The sequence below is a fragment of the Callithrix jacchus genome, chromosome 9 (genome assembly GCF_049354715.1).
Source record: "Callithrix jacchus isolate 240 chromosome 9, calJac240_pri, whole genome shotgun sequence".
In the NCBI taxonomy this organism is placed as follows: domain Eukaryota; kingdom Metazoa; phylum Chordata; class Mammalia; order Primates; family Cebidae; genus Callithrix; species Callithrix jacchus.
The window spans coordinates 23,064,163-23,081,295 of record NC_133510.1 but is presented as its reverse complement, the minus strand read 5'-3'; the positions used below and the strand labels follow the sequence as shown (position 1 = coordinate 23,081,295).

General features: G+C 37.7%; 1 protein-coding gene across 1 annotated transcript; it reads right to left on the bottom strand.

Annotated features, from left to right (window-relative positions):
* Positions 1-937: 937 nt before the first annotated feature.
* On the bottom strand, positions 938-16,184 carry CLEC4D (C-type lectin domain family 4 member D). Its single transcript, XM_009003551.6, has 6 exons — positions 15,928-16,184; positions 14,367-14,465; positions 5,561-5,671; positions 4,681-4,832; positions 3,507-3,622; positions 938-2,589 (listed from the first exon to the last, which is right to left on the bottom strand). The coding sequence occupies exons 1-6, from the start codon at positions 15,953-15,955 to the stop codon at positions 2,442-2,444; spliced, it is 654 nt and encodes a 217-aa protein (XP_009001799.3). The 5' UTR covers positions 15,956-16,184; the 3' UTR covers positions 938-2,441.
* Positions 16,185-17,133: the final 949 nt, after the last annotated feature.

The window sequence follows — 17,133 nt, the reverse complement described above, 5'->3', positions numbered from 1 at the left end:
GATGCATGATGTGCACATGTACTCCAGAAGTCAAAGTACAATAAAAAAGAAAGTAAAAAAAAAAGTCAGGGAACAAAAGATGCTGGCGAGGCTATGGAGAACCAGGAACTCATTTACACTGTTGGTGGGAGTGTAAATTAGTTCAACCATGGTGGAAGAGGGTGTGGCGATTCTTCAAGGATCTAGGATGAGAAATATCATTTGACCCAGCAGTCCCATTACTGGGTATCTACCCAAAGGTATATAAATCAACATAAAGACACATGCACACACACGTTTATTGCAGCACTGTTCACAATAGCAAAGATATGGAACCCACCCAAATGCCCATCGATGATAGATTAGATAAAGAAAATGTGGTACATATACACCATGGAATACTATACAGTCACAAAACGGCATGAGATCATGAACTTTGCAGGTCCATGGAAGCCATTCTCCTCAGCAAACTAACACAAGACCAGAAAACCAAATACCACATGTTCTCACTCATTAGTGGGAGTTGAACATTGAGAAAACATGGACACAGAGAGGGGAACAACACACACCAGGGCCTGTTGGGGGATTGGGGATGAGGGGAGGGGACTTAGAAGATGGCAGCAAACCACCATGGCACACATATACCTATGTAACAAACCTGCACGTTCTGCATATGTATCCCATTTTTGTTCTTGTTTTAGAAGAAATAAAGAAAACTGTTACTTAAAAGAAAAGCCACACCTTTCAATACTGCCACAGTTGGGATTATGTTTCAATATGAGTTTTGGAAGGGCCATTCAAACCATAGCAGGGTGGATGCAGGGAGACAAATCCAAAGGTCAAAGGTCATTGCAATAATGTAGGTGAGCAAGGTGGTAGGTTGATCTATAGTGGTAGCCATAGAGGTAATAAAAGGCGATCAGCATTGGGAGAAATAGATCACAAATACAGGCATAGATGAATAAAATCACAAGGAGATCACATTTTATTGACAACTGAATCACTACCTATATATAGTTTTCTACAAACTAAAAATGGATAGTATTAACTATACAAATCCCATTAGCATTTACATAAAGTTATTTCAGCAAGTTTTGTAGGTTTCATGCTAGGTAATTTAGTGAATATGGCAAACACAATCAAAGTTATTCAGCACCATTTCAGCTGGAAGTATCAGCTTTTAACACAGCTACACACACACACACACCACCACCACCACCACCACACATAATCAAACACCAATATTTCAAACCCAAAAAATCAACAACTAATTTACAAAATAAATACTATTTTTAAAAGTAGTAGTAGGAAAGTTAGGTTAAAAAGCCATTGCTTGGCATTTTCCAGCTTAGATCCAGGAAAAATTAACGAATTGAGAATTTTAGGAAAGACCACCATACTTTATTAAAGTTGGATGTGACTGCCTTTCACAATTCATACTACATGCATCAGAAAAGCATCATTTCTGGCTGTCAGAACAATGACTTCCTTGCTAGTTTAAACTAGCAATACAGCTCTAAAGAAACATAAAAAATTTGTATAAATGGGTTGAAAACATCATTTTCTATTCAAATTAAAAATGTAAACATGAATACAATGTTACTTCAAATAATTAAGAAATTGTATCCAGTCATTAGCTAAGTAATGAAGCCAAGTCATTCCCAGTAACTTCCTGTGATACCAAAGGGAATGCATTTTATCTCTAATGAAACACAGCTGGGTCTGTCATGAAATAGCAATGTGAAGGTGAGCCCTTTGCCTTCCGAGGATTTTTATTTCCTCTGCTATAGAATTGAAGGGCTTTGTTTAAGGTGTCTTACAAAGAATTCCTGCTTTGCAAAGAGTGTTGGGTGGAGTAAGAAGTAAACTTTTTAAAAGGCATTTGGACTTTTTTCTATCTGTACAATACCATAATTCAGAACTATTCCACACTGTTGTTCTGGAAAAATTTTGCTCATAGAATGCAAATGTAATGACTGATATTAAAAAGTCTGAAAATGAAGCATTAAACAATTAAAAAGTGTGGTTTAAAAATAAAGTACATATTTGTGTTAAAAATGATGCACCACTACCAGTTAGAATATTCCAACTTTGAATTTGAAGAGCTAAGAATCTGAGCAAGTGGAAAATGAGAAGAAGATTGCATTATTCAAACCATTCTTCTAAATATGCATTCAGTGCACATCAATTGAAGAGTAAACACCTTGAAATACTCCTAAGAAAGCAAAGAAAGATTATTCCTTCCATCAAACACCATACACAAACCACATTATCTACACACACACACACACATACACACACATACAGCGTCTTGAATGAATCAGACAAAATAAAAAAGACCATCATGACTAACAATGCTCTATGACCCAGCATGTTTTCTGTGTTCCAATGATGCATGCACATTCTGCCCTATTCTAATTGGTTCTTTTCTCTCTCCATCACAAGCACCACTTTGTGGGTTTCTAGTTGAAAGTTGTTCCAGGTATTTTACAAATCCTACTTGCTTCAAAGTTACAAGGAACATCATTCCAGGCCCATTTATCTTGGTTATAAACAAGAACAACACAGTTTTCTCCCTGATTGTTGTTGGGTTCATTCTCATGCCAGAATCTGAAAGAAAAACAACATAGATAGAGATATATAAGTATATATAGATAATGTAAATTATAGACATAGATTACATATAGATATATTAGGAGACAATTCAGAAAAATGTCCCTAGTGAACAGTTTAGACCTGCACTAATACTATAGTCACTAGACAGTTGTAGCTACTGAGCACTTGAAATGTTGCTACTCTGAATTGAAATGTGCTTTAAGTGTCCCCAGACATGTCTATATGATATGTGTACTTGTTGATCCCACTGAGTAAATTTTAAAAGTCAATAATTGTAAATATGATTTCTTTCAAACTCTGAATAAAGGAAAAACATTTTAAAAAAAAGAAATGTGCTTTAAGTCTTAAGTGCACACTATATTTTGAAGAGTTAGTACCAATAAAGAATGTCAAACATCTCAGTAATAATTTTATATTGATCACATGTTGAAATGGTAAGATTTCTATATACTGGGTTACATACATCATTAATGCATTATTAAAATACATTTCACTTGCTTCTTTTTACTTTCTCAATATGGCTGCCAAAAAATTTTAAATTGCACAGGTGGTTTTGCATTATATTTTTACTAAATAATATTGGCTTCAAGAAAAAAAACTGAGAAGATTTTAATTCTAATTCAATCTTTATTGCTTATATTGTTTATTTAAATGTCAAGCCTAAAACAATTTTTATATCACTTCCATGCTATTCATTCTTTCATTATTGACATTGTACAAATAAGAATACTGATAATTTCATGGAAATCACAGAACCATTCTGGAACTGGGACATAGCATATGGAGATTACTCAACCTACAGTGCTCTCTCCTAACATTCTTATATCAATGTACCTTCAAAATGGATGTTTCTTGCTACCATCTTCTAACCTTTGCTCATAAATCCCCTTAGCCCCACTCAATATACTCACACTATGCGTGGGTTAAATGGCATCTGGTCCACCCAGCGCCACTGACCTTCGGCGTTCTCATTTCTAAGTCCAAGGAAATAGGAAAACCGTCTATCCAAAAATTGAATAATAAAGTTCTGCACAAAAATATAAATGTCAATATATTTGCATGAGTCAGGTGATGGCTATTATGTTGGAAAAAGAGGAAAGATGTCAACTAGTTTACTGGTTAAGCACAAAAGCTCTGGCATCAGGTAGATCTGTTTTCAAATCCTGCTTGTAATTTAAGTGCTTCAGTCTCACCAAACCCCAGTGCTTTCATCTTCAGAAGGGACAACTCCAAATACTTCATAGAGTTACTATGAAGATTAAGTGAGGTCATACCTACAACCCTTTTAGCATAATGCTTGATAGGATTAGAATTTTAAAGAGGTTTTGTTTTTAATATCACCTTCTTTAATTGTGTGCATATTTCATTAAATTCCATTTTATTCAGAATCACTGAACCTATGGATCGTAAAGCTATGGAGACAAACTCCTTGAGGAAACTATTAATCAAGAAAAAGGACCTGAGTCATGGTACATAAGTGGAAACATATTATATAAGAAAATAAATTTCAGCCTTTAAAGAATTTACCCTAATATTTCTTTACTTATTGTTAGATCCATACATTGGAACTATTTTTTCTATACTTTATCCTGAGAAGCTAGTTCAGTCCTGATTAGCCAGTCATTTATTCACCTACTAACCAAACATTTATCAAGACCTATCCAGTGTGCTTCACACTGCACAGGACATTGGAAATGCAAAGGTGAGTAGAGCATAGTTCCAGCTGCCCACCTAGGAGGAGTCACTGGAAGAGATGGAGCAGTAAACACAGTTACAGTGGAGTAGAGTAAATGCCATGATCTCATTGTGTACAAAGTCCCACAGAAGTACCCCCTACTTAGAAAAAGAAGGGGTAGAATGCAGAAGGTAGTTAGGATAGCTTTGTGGAGAAGATAACATATTAATCAAATACATAAAGACCAAAAGAAGTTGGCCAGAAGACAAAAACTTGAAGAGGAAGAAAGGGCTTTCCAGGCAGATGGAGCAGATGAAAACAGACAGAGGCATTGCAAGACAGAGAAATTCCTCTTTTTCCACAAAGAGATTCAAACCAGCAGAGAAACTGATGTGATCCTCCCAACACACCTGCTCAGCTTCTGTGCTGATGGTCATCAGATGAGCCCCCATCCCTGAACAGTTCCTTTCACTCTCAGCCCATGTCTTGTTGTCAGTAAGAGGAAAATAGCAGTTGCACTGGAAGGCTCTCCAGCCAACAGGACAACAGTTCCAGGTGCTCCCTCGGGTGAAAATTAAAATGGAAATTGGTAGCAAAAGAGCATTTCATCTATAACAGATTGCATAACTATTCTACCTAATATTCAATTTATATTTGTGAGAATAATATCAAGATTACCAAAATTATTCTGTCCTGCCAAAAGATCCTAAAAATTGCATTCCTAAATATCTTCTAAACATAAGTATTGGAAACCACATAATGACTATGAGAAAATTATAAAACATTATCTTAGAAAGCATGAATATTATTCAATGTTTCTACATCTGCTGACTTTCATATTTAAAATGTTTCCATTACAAAGCTTTTGCAGGATATTTTACCTAAAGGGGGTAAAGAACCTAGTAAACCTCAAGCACTCTCCCATTCTCCCAAATGAGATGACACATTCTACAATAATAAAAGAAATAAAGACATGTCAGCAAAGCAATATATTCTAGGAGGAACCTGTCTTTATGATATATCGGAATCAAAGAAAAATTCAATTTGATTAATGTTACATTTGGGATGTCAAAAAGAACCCATCAATCTGTTAAGCCATATTCTCCAGTTATTAACTGATTACAGTAATGAGAAATTATTCTATCTTAATGTATTGTTATGTACTCCTATGCCAGATTCTCATCTTATGCTATTTTAATCCTTCCCGGTTCACTATTGACATTCCTTAAGTCAAATTATGAATTTCAATGAAAATGGAAATTAAAAGAAAAATTCTCTTATGCTCTCTACCTTCAGCACTTTTCAGTTCTGATTTCTCTTTGATGCAAGTGAGCTTTGCATGGTGCTCTAACTTGTTCACTCCTGTGCCTCCCTTACAGCGTGAAAAGTTGTGGTGAGTCACTGTCAAAGATAAAAGCAAGTTAGGTTCCTTTTTCTATATAAACACTAATAAGGGAAACAGGGGCTAACCTCCTTAACCTTTCTCATATCCTGATAGTTAAAGCCCTCATATTCTCTTTTCTTTCTATGCAGCTTGTTTGCTTCAGCTCCAGGTGAATTGGTTGAAAATAATTGTTGAAAATTAATATTTTTATTATCATATTGTCTATTTTGTGCTTTATAGGAGTTTTGCAAACTTTTATGTGCACATGCTTGTAAGCATGTTTTTCTATCAAAATTTGTATTAGAGTAGAGGCTTTTGGTGAGCACTGGGTTGTAAGAACCTTAAGCATTTCTAAAATACTTTCACCTTGAAATATAAACAAATGTATAAAAGTGGAAAATAGTTTAGCAAATTATTGTAAGGTGAACACTCCAGGTAACAACTAACCTCAAGAAAACTAAGCTCAGCTCAAGAAAGAGAATACTGCCAAAACCCCAGGTACTCTTTGTATCTCAAATGCAACTCTCACTCCCTCTCCTTTAAAGGTAACCACTGTGCTCTGCTTCACAATTTTATCACTTACTAACATGTCCCCTATAGATCAGATCTGCCTGTTTTTGAATGGCAATCACACAGTATATATTCTGTTTCCATCTTTTTTTAGCATTGTTTCTGAAATTTATCTATTTTGTTACATGCCAGCTATAATTCATGTATTTTCATTGCTGTAAGTGAACTATTGTCTTCATGAAATGAAATATATTTTTTTATTTACTTATTTTTTTTTTAATTTTTTATTGGATTATAGGTTTTGGGGTACATGAGCAGAGCATGCAAGACAGTTGCGTAGGTACACACATGGCAGTGTGCTTTGCTTTTCTTTTCCCCTTCACCCACATTTGGCATTTCTCCCCAGGCTATCCCTTCCCACCTTCCCCTCCCACTGGCCCTCCCCTTTTCCCCCCAATAGACCCCAGTGTTTAGTACTCCCCTTTCTGTGTCCATGTGTTCTCATTTTTCATCATCCACCTATGAGTGAGAATATGCGGTGTTTCATTTTCTGTTCTTGTGTCAGTTTGCTGAGGATGATGTTCTCCAGATTCATCCATGTCCCTACAAACTACACAAACTCATCATTTCTGATTGCTGCATAATATTCCATAGTGTATATGTGCCACATTTTCCCAGTCCAGTCTATCATCAATGGGCATTTGGGTTGGTTCCAGGTCTTTGCTATTGTAAACAGTGCTGCAATGAACATTCGTGTACATGTGTCCTTATAGTAGAACGATTTATAGTCTTTTGGATATATACCCAGTAATGGGATTGCTGGGTCAAATGGAATTTCTATTTCTAAGGCCTTGAGGAATCGCCACACTGTCTTCCACAATGGTTGAACTAATTTACACTCCCACCAACAGTGTAAAAGTGTTCCTTTTTCTCCACATCCTCTCCAGCATCTGTTGTCTCCAGATTTTTTAATGATCGCCATTCTAACTGGCGTGAGATGGTACCTCAATGTGGTTTTGATTTGCATCTCTCTGATGACCAGTGACGATGAGCATTTTTTCATATGATTGTTGGCCTCATATATGTCTTCTTTCGTAAAGTATCTGTTCATATCCTTTGCCCACTTTTGAATGGGCTTGTTTGTTTTTTTCCTGTAAATCTGTTTGAGTTCTTTGTAAATTCTGGATATCAGCCCTTTGTCAGATGGGTAGACTGCGAAAATTTTTTCCCATTCTGTTGGTTGCTGATCTGCTCTAGTGACTGTTTCTTTTGCCGTGCAGAAGCTGTGGAGTTTCATTAGGTCCCATTTGTCTATTTTGGCTTTTGTTGCCAATGCTTTTGGTGTTTTGTTCATGAAGTCCTTGCCTACTCCTATGTCCTGGATAGTTATGCCTAGATTTCCTTCTAGGGTTTTTATGGTGCCAGGTCTTATGTTTAAGTCTTTAATCCATCTGGAGTTAATTTTAGTGTAAGGTGTCAGGAAGGGGTACAGTTTCTGCTTTCTGCACATGGCTAGCCAGTTTTTCCAACACCATTTGTTAAACATGGAATCCTTTCCCCATTGCTTGTTTTTGTCAGGTTTATCAAAGATTGTATAGTTGTATGTATGTTGTGTTGCCTCCAGTTCCTCTGTTTTGTTCCATTGGTCTATATCTCTGTTTTGGTACCAGTACAATGCTGTTTTGATTACTGTAGCCTTGTAGTATAGTTTGAAATCCGGTAGTGTGATGCCCCCCGCTGTGTTCTTTTTGCTTAGAATCGACTTGGCTATGCGGGCTCTCTTTTGGTTCCATATGAAGTTCATGGTGGTTTTTTCCAGTTCTGTGAAGAAAGTCAATGGTAGCTTGATGGGGATAGCGTTGATTCTGTAAATTACTTTGGGCAGTATAGCCATTTTCACGATATTAATTCTTCCTAACCATGAACATGGAATGTTTCTCCATCTGTTTGTGTCCTCTCTGATTTCGTTGAGCAGTGGTTTGTAGTTCTCCTTGAAGAGGTCCCTTACGTTCCTTGTGAGTTGTATTCCAAGGTATTTTATTTTTTTTGTAGCAATTGTGAATGGCAGTTCGCTCTTGATTTGGCTTTCTTTAAGTCTGTTATTGGTGTAGACGAATGCTTGTGATTTTTGCACATTGATTTTATATCCTGAGACTGCTGAAGTTGCTTATCAGTTTCAGGAGTTTTTGGGCTGAGGCGATGGGGTCTTCTAGGTATACTATCATGTCATCTGCAAATAGAGACAATTTGGCTTCCACCTTTCCTATTTGAATACCCTTTATTTCTTTTTCTTGCCTGATTGCTCTGGCTAGAACTTCCAGTACTATATTGAATAGGAGTGGTGACAGAGGGCATCCTTGTCTAGTGCCAGATTTTAAAGGGAATGCTTCCAGTTTTTGCCCATTCAGTATGATATTGGCTGTTGGTTTGTCATAAATAGCTTTTATTACTTTGAGATACGTTCCATCGATACCGAGTTTATTGAGGGTTTTTAGCATAAAGGGCTGTTGAATTTTGTCAAATGCCTTCTCTGCGTCAATTGATATAATCATGTGGTTTTTGTTTTTGGTTCTGTTTATGTGGTGAATTACGTTGGTAGAGTTGTGTATGTTGAACCAGCCTTGCATCCCTGGGATGAATCCTACTTGATCATGATGAATAAGTTTTTTGATTTGCTGTTGCAATCGGCTTGCCAATATTTTATTGAAGATTTTTGCATCTATGTTCATCATGGATATTGGCCTGAAGTTTTCTTTTCTTGTTGGGTCTCTGCCAGGTTTTGGTATCAGGATGATGTTGGTCTCATAAAATGGTTTGGGAACTATTCCCTCTTTTTGGATTGTTTGAAATAGTTTTAGAAGGAATGGTACCAGCTCCTCCTTGTGTGTCTGGTAGAATTCGGCTGTGAACCCGTCTGGACCTGGGCTTTTTTTGTGTGGTAGGCTCTTACTTGCTGCCTTGACTTCAGACCTTGTTATTGGTCTATTCATAGTTTCAGCTTCCTCCTGGTTTAGGCTTGGGAGGACACAGGAGTCCAGGAATTTATCCATTTCTTCCAGGTTTACTAGTTTATGTGCATAGAGTTGTTTGTAATATTCTCTGATGATGGTTTGAATTTCTGTGGAATCTGTGGTGATTTCCCCTTTATCATTTTTTATTGCATCTATCTGGTTGTTCTCTCTTTTATTTTTAATCAATCTGGCTAGTGGTCTGTCTATTTTGTTGATCTTAAAAAAAAACAGCTCTTAGATTTATTGATTTTTTGAAGGGTTTTTCGTGTCTCAATATCCTTCAGCTCAGCTCTGATCTTAGTTATTTCTTGTCTTCTGCTGGGTTTTGAGTTTTTTTGATCTTGCTCCTCTAGCTCTTTCAATTTTGACGATAGGATGTCAATTTTGGATCTCTCCATTCTCCTCATATGGGCACTTATTGCTATATACTTTCCTCTAGAGACTGCTTTACATGTGTCCCAGAGGTTCTGGCATGTTGTGTCTTCGTTCTCATTGGTTTCGAAGAACTTCTTTATTTCATCCTTCATTTCATTGTTTACCCAGTCAACATTCAAGAGCCAGTTGTTCAGTTTCCATGAAGCTGTGCGGTTTTGGGTTGGTTTCTGTATTCTGAGTTCTAACTTGATTGCACTATGGTCTGAGAGGCTGTTTGTTATTATTTCAGTTGTTTTGCATTTGTTGAGCAGTGCTTTACTTCCAATTATGTGGTCAATTTTAGAGTAGGTGTGATGTGGTGCTGAGAAGAATGTGTATTCTGTGTATCTGGGGTGGAGAGTTCTGTAAATGTCTATCAGGTTTGCTTGCTCCAGGTCTGAGTTCAAGCCCTGGATATCCTTGTTGATTTTCTGTCTGGTTGATCTGTCTAGTATTGACAGTGGAGTGTTAAAGTCTCCCACTATTATTGTGTGGGAGTCTAAGTCCTTTTGTAAGTCATTAAGAACTTGCCTTATGTATCTGGGTGCTCCTGCATTGGGTCCATATATGTTTAGGATGGTTAGCTCTTCTTGTTGTATTGATCCTTTTATCATTATGTAATGGCCTTCTTTGTCTCTTTTGATCTTTGTTGCTTTAAAGTCTATTTTATCAGAGATGAGAATTGCAACTCCTGCTTTTTTTTGCTTTCCATTAGCTTGGTAAATCTTCCTCCATCCCTTTATTTTGAGCCTTTGTGTATCCTTGCATGTGAGATGGGTTTCCTGGATACAGCACACTGATGGGTTTTGGATTTTTATCCAATTTGCCAGTCTGTGTCTTTTGATTGGTGCATTTAGTCCATTTTCATTTAGGGTTAATATTGTTATGTGTGAATTTGATACTGCCATTTTGATGCTAAGTGGCTGTTTTGCCTGTTAGTTGTTGTAGATTCTTCATTATTTTGGAGCTCTTTAGCATTCAGTGTGATTTTGGAATGGCTGGTACTGGTTGATCCTTTCGATGTGTAGTGCCTCTTTTAGGAGCTCTTGTAAAGCAGGCCTGGTGGTGACAAAATCTCTGAGTACTTGCTTGTTCACAAAGGATTTTATTCTTCCTTCACTTCTGAAGCTCAGTTTGGCTGGATATGAAATTCTGGGTTGAAAGTTCTTTTCTTTAAGGATGTTGAATATTGGCCCCCACTCTCTTCTGGCTTGTAGTGTTTCTGCCAAGAGATCTGCTGTGAGTCTGATGGGCTTCCCTTTGTGGGTGACCCGACCTTTCTCTCTGGCTGCCCTTAGTATTCTCTCCTTTATTTCAACCCTGTTGAATCTGACGATTATGTGCCTTGGGGTTGCTCTTCTTGCGGAATATCTTTGTGATGTTCTCTGTATTTCCTGCAATTGAGTGTTGGCCTGTTTTGCTAGGTGGGGGAAATTTTCCTGGATGATGTCCTGAAGAGTATTTTCCAGCTTGGATTCATTCTCTTCGTCCCCGTCTGGTACACCTATCAAACGTAGGTTAGGTCTTTTCACATAGTCCCACATTTCTTGGAGACTTTGTTCATTCCTTTTTGCGCTTTTTTCTCTGATCTTGGTTTCTCGTTTTATTTCATTGAGTTGGTCTTCGACTTCAGATATTCTTTCTTCTGCTTGGTCAATTCGGCTATTGAAACTTGCGTTTGCTTCGCGAAGTTCTCGTATTGTGTTTTTCAGCTCCTTTAATTCATTCATATTCCTCTCTAAGGTATCCATTCTTGTTATCATTTCCTCGAATCTTTTTTCAAATCTTTTTTCAAGGTTCTTAGTTTCTTTGCATTGATTTAATACATGATCTTTTAGCTCACAAAAGTTTCTCATTATCCATCTTCTGAAGTCTGATTCCATCATTTCATCACAGTCATTCTCCGTCCAGCTTTGTTCCCTTGCTGGTGAGGAGTTTTGGTCCTTTCTAGGAGGCGAGGTGTTCTGGTTTCGGGTGTTTTCCTCCTTTTTGCGCTGGTTTTTTCACATCTTTGTGGATTTGTCCACTGGTCGTCTGTGTAGTTGCTGACTTTTCGATTGGGTCTCTGAGTGTACACCCAGAGTGTTGATGATGAAGTATTTCTTTTGCTTGGTTTTCCTTCTACCAGTCTAGCCCCTTCGCTGTACGACTGCTGAGGTCTGCTCCAGACCCTGCTTGTCTGGGGTGCACCTCTAGCATCTGTGGCACAGCGTGGGATGCTACCAGTTTCTTTTTCTGCTATCTTTGTCCCAGGATGATGCCTGCCTAATGTCAGTCTTTTGGATATAGAGGGGTCAGGGAGCTGCTTGAGGAGACAGTTTGTACTTTATAGGGGCTTAATTGCTGAGCTGTGCGCTCTGTTGTTCATTCAGGGCTGTTAGCCTGCTATGTTTGATTCTGCTGCAACAGAGCTCATTAAAAAACGCTTTTTTTTTTCTCAAATGCTCTGTGTTGAGGGGCTTGGGCTTTATTTTTGGATGTCCAATGAGGTGTCCTGCCCAGCTAGAAGGCAGACTAGCCACTGTTTGGCTGCCGAGGCTCCGCCCTGCTGTTGTGTGATTCACCCTGTTCCTGCAGGCTCTGCTGTGGTCTCTGCCACGCCCTGCTGTGGAGTCTCTTCATTGTAGCGTGTTGCCTCAGCAATGGCAGGCTGCGTCAGCAGTGGGCTTGTATCTCAGTAGGGATGGGTTGCCTCGGCACCGGCTGGCTGCATCAGCAGTGGGCGTGTATCTCAGTTGGGGCAGGTTGCCTCGGCCACGGCTGGCTGCGTCAGCAGTGGGCGTGTATCTCAGTTCGGGCGGGTTGCCTTGGTAGCGGTGGACGCCCCTCCCCCACAGAGTGTCTCGGACTGTCTGCTTGGGATAGTTTGAAATCGCGGTTTTTTTCGTCCCACTGGGTATCCCAAACAATCTGTTCCTGCAATCCCCTGGGCTGGCCTACTGTCCAAGTCTCATTCAGTCTCAAGTCCAGCCCTCTCAGGTCTCAGGTTGCCAGTTCAACAGGGCACCCGGACAAGTGCACCCTGTGGGGATTGCTGGGTAGGGCCGGCCGCCGCCGCCCCGGCTGCCGGCTTCTCCAGGCAGACCTACTGCCTGGCCTCCCGTGTCTTTTTTATACTTGGGAGTTTCCCCGTTCTGTGGGCAACAAAGATCAGTCTGGAAATGCAGCTCTGACTCACCGTTTGCGGATTCAACGTGAGCTCTGATCCTGGGTTGTTCTCACAGCGCCATCTTAAGTCCTCCCGAAATGAAATATATTTATCTATTCTACTCCTATTAGATGTTTGAATTGTTTCCAGGGTTTGGCTACTGTGAATTATGGTCTTCTGAGCATTTTTGACCATGCATTGTGGAGCACATCAGTATGCATTTCTGTAGGGCATATATGTAGGAGTGGAACTGCAGGCAATGGGGTATGAATATTGTAAACTATGATAGTGACCAACTTTTCCAAACTGGTTGCAATGCCTAAACTCCACCAGAAGCAATTCATTAGAGGTCCATTTGCTCCCTGGCATCATCAATACCTGGTAGGGCCAGACTTTTTAATTGTTGCCATCCTGTTATGTGTGCAAAGAGTCTTATTGTGTGTTGTATTTGCATTTCCCTGATAATTAATGAGCCTGGCACTTTTGTGTGTTTTTTAGACATTTCATTTTCTCTTTTTTTAGTACCTATTTAAGACTTTGCACACTGTTTTTATTGTAAATATTTTCCTATTGGTTTGAAAAAATTTTATATACTCTGCATGTGAATTATTTACTAATAATAAACATTACAAGTATCTTCTCCTATGGCTTGTTTTCACTGTAAGTAGTATGTTTTGTTGTACAGTAACTCATTTTAATGTAGTATAATTTGTCAATGTTTATTTTCTAGTGCATTTTGTGACTTGTTTAAGAAATTGTTCTCGGCCTTAATGTCATGAGGATATTCTCCATTTATCTTCTTAAAGCTTTATTGATTTACTTTTCACATTTTGCACAATAATCCACTCTAGATTTGTTTTTGTATATAGTATGATGCAGGAGACCAATTTCATCTTTTAAATATAAATAATCAATGGGCTCTGCAACATTAATTAAATAAAACTGTTCTTTTCCCATAACTCTGAGCTATCATCTTTTGTTCTATATGAAGAGTCTTATATACATGCAGTATCTGTAACCAAGCTCTCCTTTATTTTCCTCTAGTCTTTTTGCCTTGCACCTATACCATATTACTTTAATTATAATTATTTTTTTATATCAGAAAGAATGTCTTCCAATGGCTTTAATGATGGTGATGTTTTCAAGGCTGTATATTTACCTCCCAAATTGAGATGTATACATTAAATATGTGCAGGTTTTTATATGTCAATTTTATATCAATAAAGAGGTCAAAAGAAAGGAAGAAAAGAAAGAGAGAACAATTCTTCCAACCTTGTTCTTTTCAAAGCCAGTCTATCTGAAAGTTATTTTTCTGCTGTTTACTCTTTATTCATAAGATATATCCTTTTGTAATCCCAGTCCAAAATGGGCAGAAATTTACTATAGTAACCATCTTTTACATGTACAGAAAATGATTTAAATTCCATCTGTCATTCTCTGTCACAAGGTAGCACCATCAAAAGACAGAAGGTAAACAATGTAGCTCTGAATATTGAACACAAGACTCTGAAGACATTATAGATAGGTTATGTTAAAAAAAATCAAGATAGCAAAAGGCTTAGAGCAACTGCAGAAAAGATGTTTGGAAAAAATAATTCAAGATATATCCTACTTTGGCTAATAACTTACCCAAACAACTGGCAATAAAACAGGAACCGAGAAGTAAGATGAAAACTATAGCAATAACCCAAGGGATCAGCTGGAAATGCATGCCTCCTTCCATTAGGTCTGCAAGAAAAATAGAGATTAACCTCCTCTCAAAGACAAGCTAGGGAAGCTAATTCTACAAAGGAGCAATCTAAAAATGAAAACAAACAACATATTTTAGATCTAGAAAAAGCATAAATATTTTCTCCAAATAAATCAATTTTAGAGCTTATTGAATAAATAAGAAAGAAAATATGTTTTTTGGTAATTTGGGAAAAGAAGTTTATAAGTAGGATAAAAAATACAAAAGCCATTAAAATTTATAATTTGGGTACATAAAAATTAAAACTTCTATATAACACAAACAATATTAAAGATAAGTAACATATGAAAGAAAAGTCTTGTCACAGTATTAATATCCAGACTGTATAAAGAATTTCAAAGTCAACTAGAAAACTAAGCAAAACTTCGAGCAGGAAATTTGCTGAAGTTTTAATTTGCTGAAGTTATAAATAGATACTAATCAAACAAAAATATGCCCAATCAGGGAACTGTAAACTAAAAGATTGTGGTATAACTTTTCACATATCAGATTTTTAAAGTAAATTAAATATATGCAGTGTTGGCAAGACTGAGGGGAAATAAGCACACTTGGTGAGAAAATAAATGCTGCTGCCTGGACTGTAAAATTAAGAATGCCTTTTAGAAGGATCAATTTAGTAACATTTATCCATTTTGAAATGCATTACATTTGCCACAATAATTTCAATTATAGGTATTTATCCTATAGAAATAATTGAACTTATTTATGTTAAAAGATATTCATTTCAGTACTTTTCAAAATAGAAAAAACATAATGGAATCTAATATTTGCACTTGTATCATCAATAGTGGAAATTCTAAATTATGGTCACTTCACACAATGACATTCTATGTAGTAATTAAATAAGCATGTAATCAGTATATATTGATGCAAAAAATCTCCAAGAAATATTGTTACCTAAAAAGGTAGTTTTAGGACCTTTGTAAAGCATGATCCTAATGAAGTCTGCCATGGGAGGGTGATGAGATAAAGTTAAACTTTAATTTTAATTTATATATTCTTGCATTTGTTCTACATATCTATCAAAAATATTATTTAGTATTATCACAATACAAAGTCACCAGTGTCACTTAAGACAGACATAAAATGGGACAATCAGAGCCTCTCATACACTATAAGTGTAAGTGTGTTTTATACATCTTCCTTTTCTCTTTTGCCTTTAAAAGAATCTTCTCATAGTACCCTCTTTCTTTTCCTCTCATTTCTCTTTTACATATTTTATCTCCCCTCTTGGTCCAATCTACATTGTATAAAGAAGTTTCTGTTATTTAACTTATTTGACTGTATGTTCTTCCTCTTCACCAACATCACTTTATTTCCTTTCACCTCCTCCTCCCCATCATCATCAACAATCTTTAAAACTACCATCAATTCATATCTTTAAAATTTAGTTATAATTCCATTTGCTTCTTTGAAATTAAAAGGAAAGAAAGTACTCACGTTTACTTTGAGGTTTTTCTAGCCCCATTGTATAATCAGTCTCTTGCTGTTCAATGGTCAGGAGGGCAAGAACTTGCTCTATTTTTTCCCCCAGAGTATATTCCTTTGAATAGAGGAATATATTCAGAAATACTTCAGAGTGAACACCAATGTTACATAATATAGTGAGATTAGAAGGTTCCCAATATAAGAAAGTTAACTCAAAAGAAGAAGTCTTTTTCAAAGACTGGTGTTTCCTTTGATTTATTCTGAGAGATGAGGTAAAAAGGAAGAAAAGGAAATTGAGAAAGCAACGCCCCAAAACGGTACAATCATTAGTAGAAACCCATAAGTATGTTGAGATCACTAGACCAGTGTGTAGTGTGGAATTTTCAATTTGTTTCTTTTCCTTCATTTAGACAAAATATTTAGCAATGCCTTAAAAGAAATAATTATCATGCCCCAACAAGTTAAAACAGCTGAATAGGAACAGCTCCGGTCTGCAGTTCCCAGCAAGAGTGCACGAGATGAGTATCTCCACATTTCCAGTAGAGCTGCCAGGTTCATTTCATTGGAACTGGTTAGACAGTGGGAACAGCACAAGGTGGGCAAACCAAACCAGGGTGGGGCATAGCCTCACTCAGGATGTGCAAGCAGCCAGAGAACTCTCTCTCTCAGCCAAGGAAAGCCATTAGGGACTTTTCTGGACACTCCAGCACTCTGGTTCAGATACTAAATTTTCCCACAGTTTACACAACCCACAGACCAGGAGACTCCATCCGGTGCCTACAACGCCAGCGCCTGGGTTTCCAGCAGAAAACTGGGTGGCAGTTTTAGTCAAGTGGCACCTGGAATGCCAGTGAGACAGAACCACCCATTTCCCTGAAAAAGGGGACTGAGACTGGCAAACTAAAATCCACTGGCTTGAAATTCTAACAACAAGCACAGCAGTCTGAGCTCAAACTGGGAAGTTAGAGCTTGGTGAGGGGAGGGGTTTCCACCATTAGTGAGGCTCCCTAAGAGGTTTCAACATTGCCTGTCTAAACAAAGCCACTGGGAAGTTTACACAGCAGCTGGGCAGAGCCCAGTAAGTGGTTTCAACATTGGCTGTGTAAATAAAGCTGCTGGGAAGTTTACACAGCAGCTGGGCAGAGGCCTCTGCAGGCAAACTGTCAAGTAGATTCCCTTCTTGCTGGGCAGGTCATCCCAGAAAAAAAAAAGACAGCA

Bases quoted from the DNA above. Each gene is read 5' to 3' on its own strand.
- CLEC4D (XM_009003551.6), bottom strand. From the start codon at position 15,955: ATGGGGCTAGAAAAACCTCAAAGTAAAC. The intron at 14,466-15,927 runs GTGAGTACTTTC...TTTTTCTTGCAG, and splicing joins AGAAAAACCTCAAAGTAAAC to ACCTAATGGAAGGAGGCATG. The intron at 3,623-4,680 runs GTGTGTTGGGAG...ATTTTTGTGCAG, and splicing joins TCAGCACAGAAGCTGAGCAG to AACTTTATTATTCAATTTTT.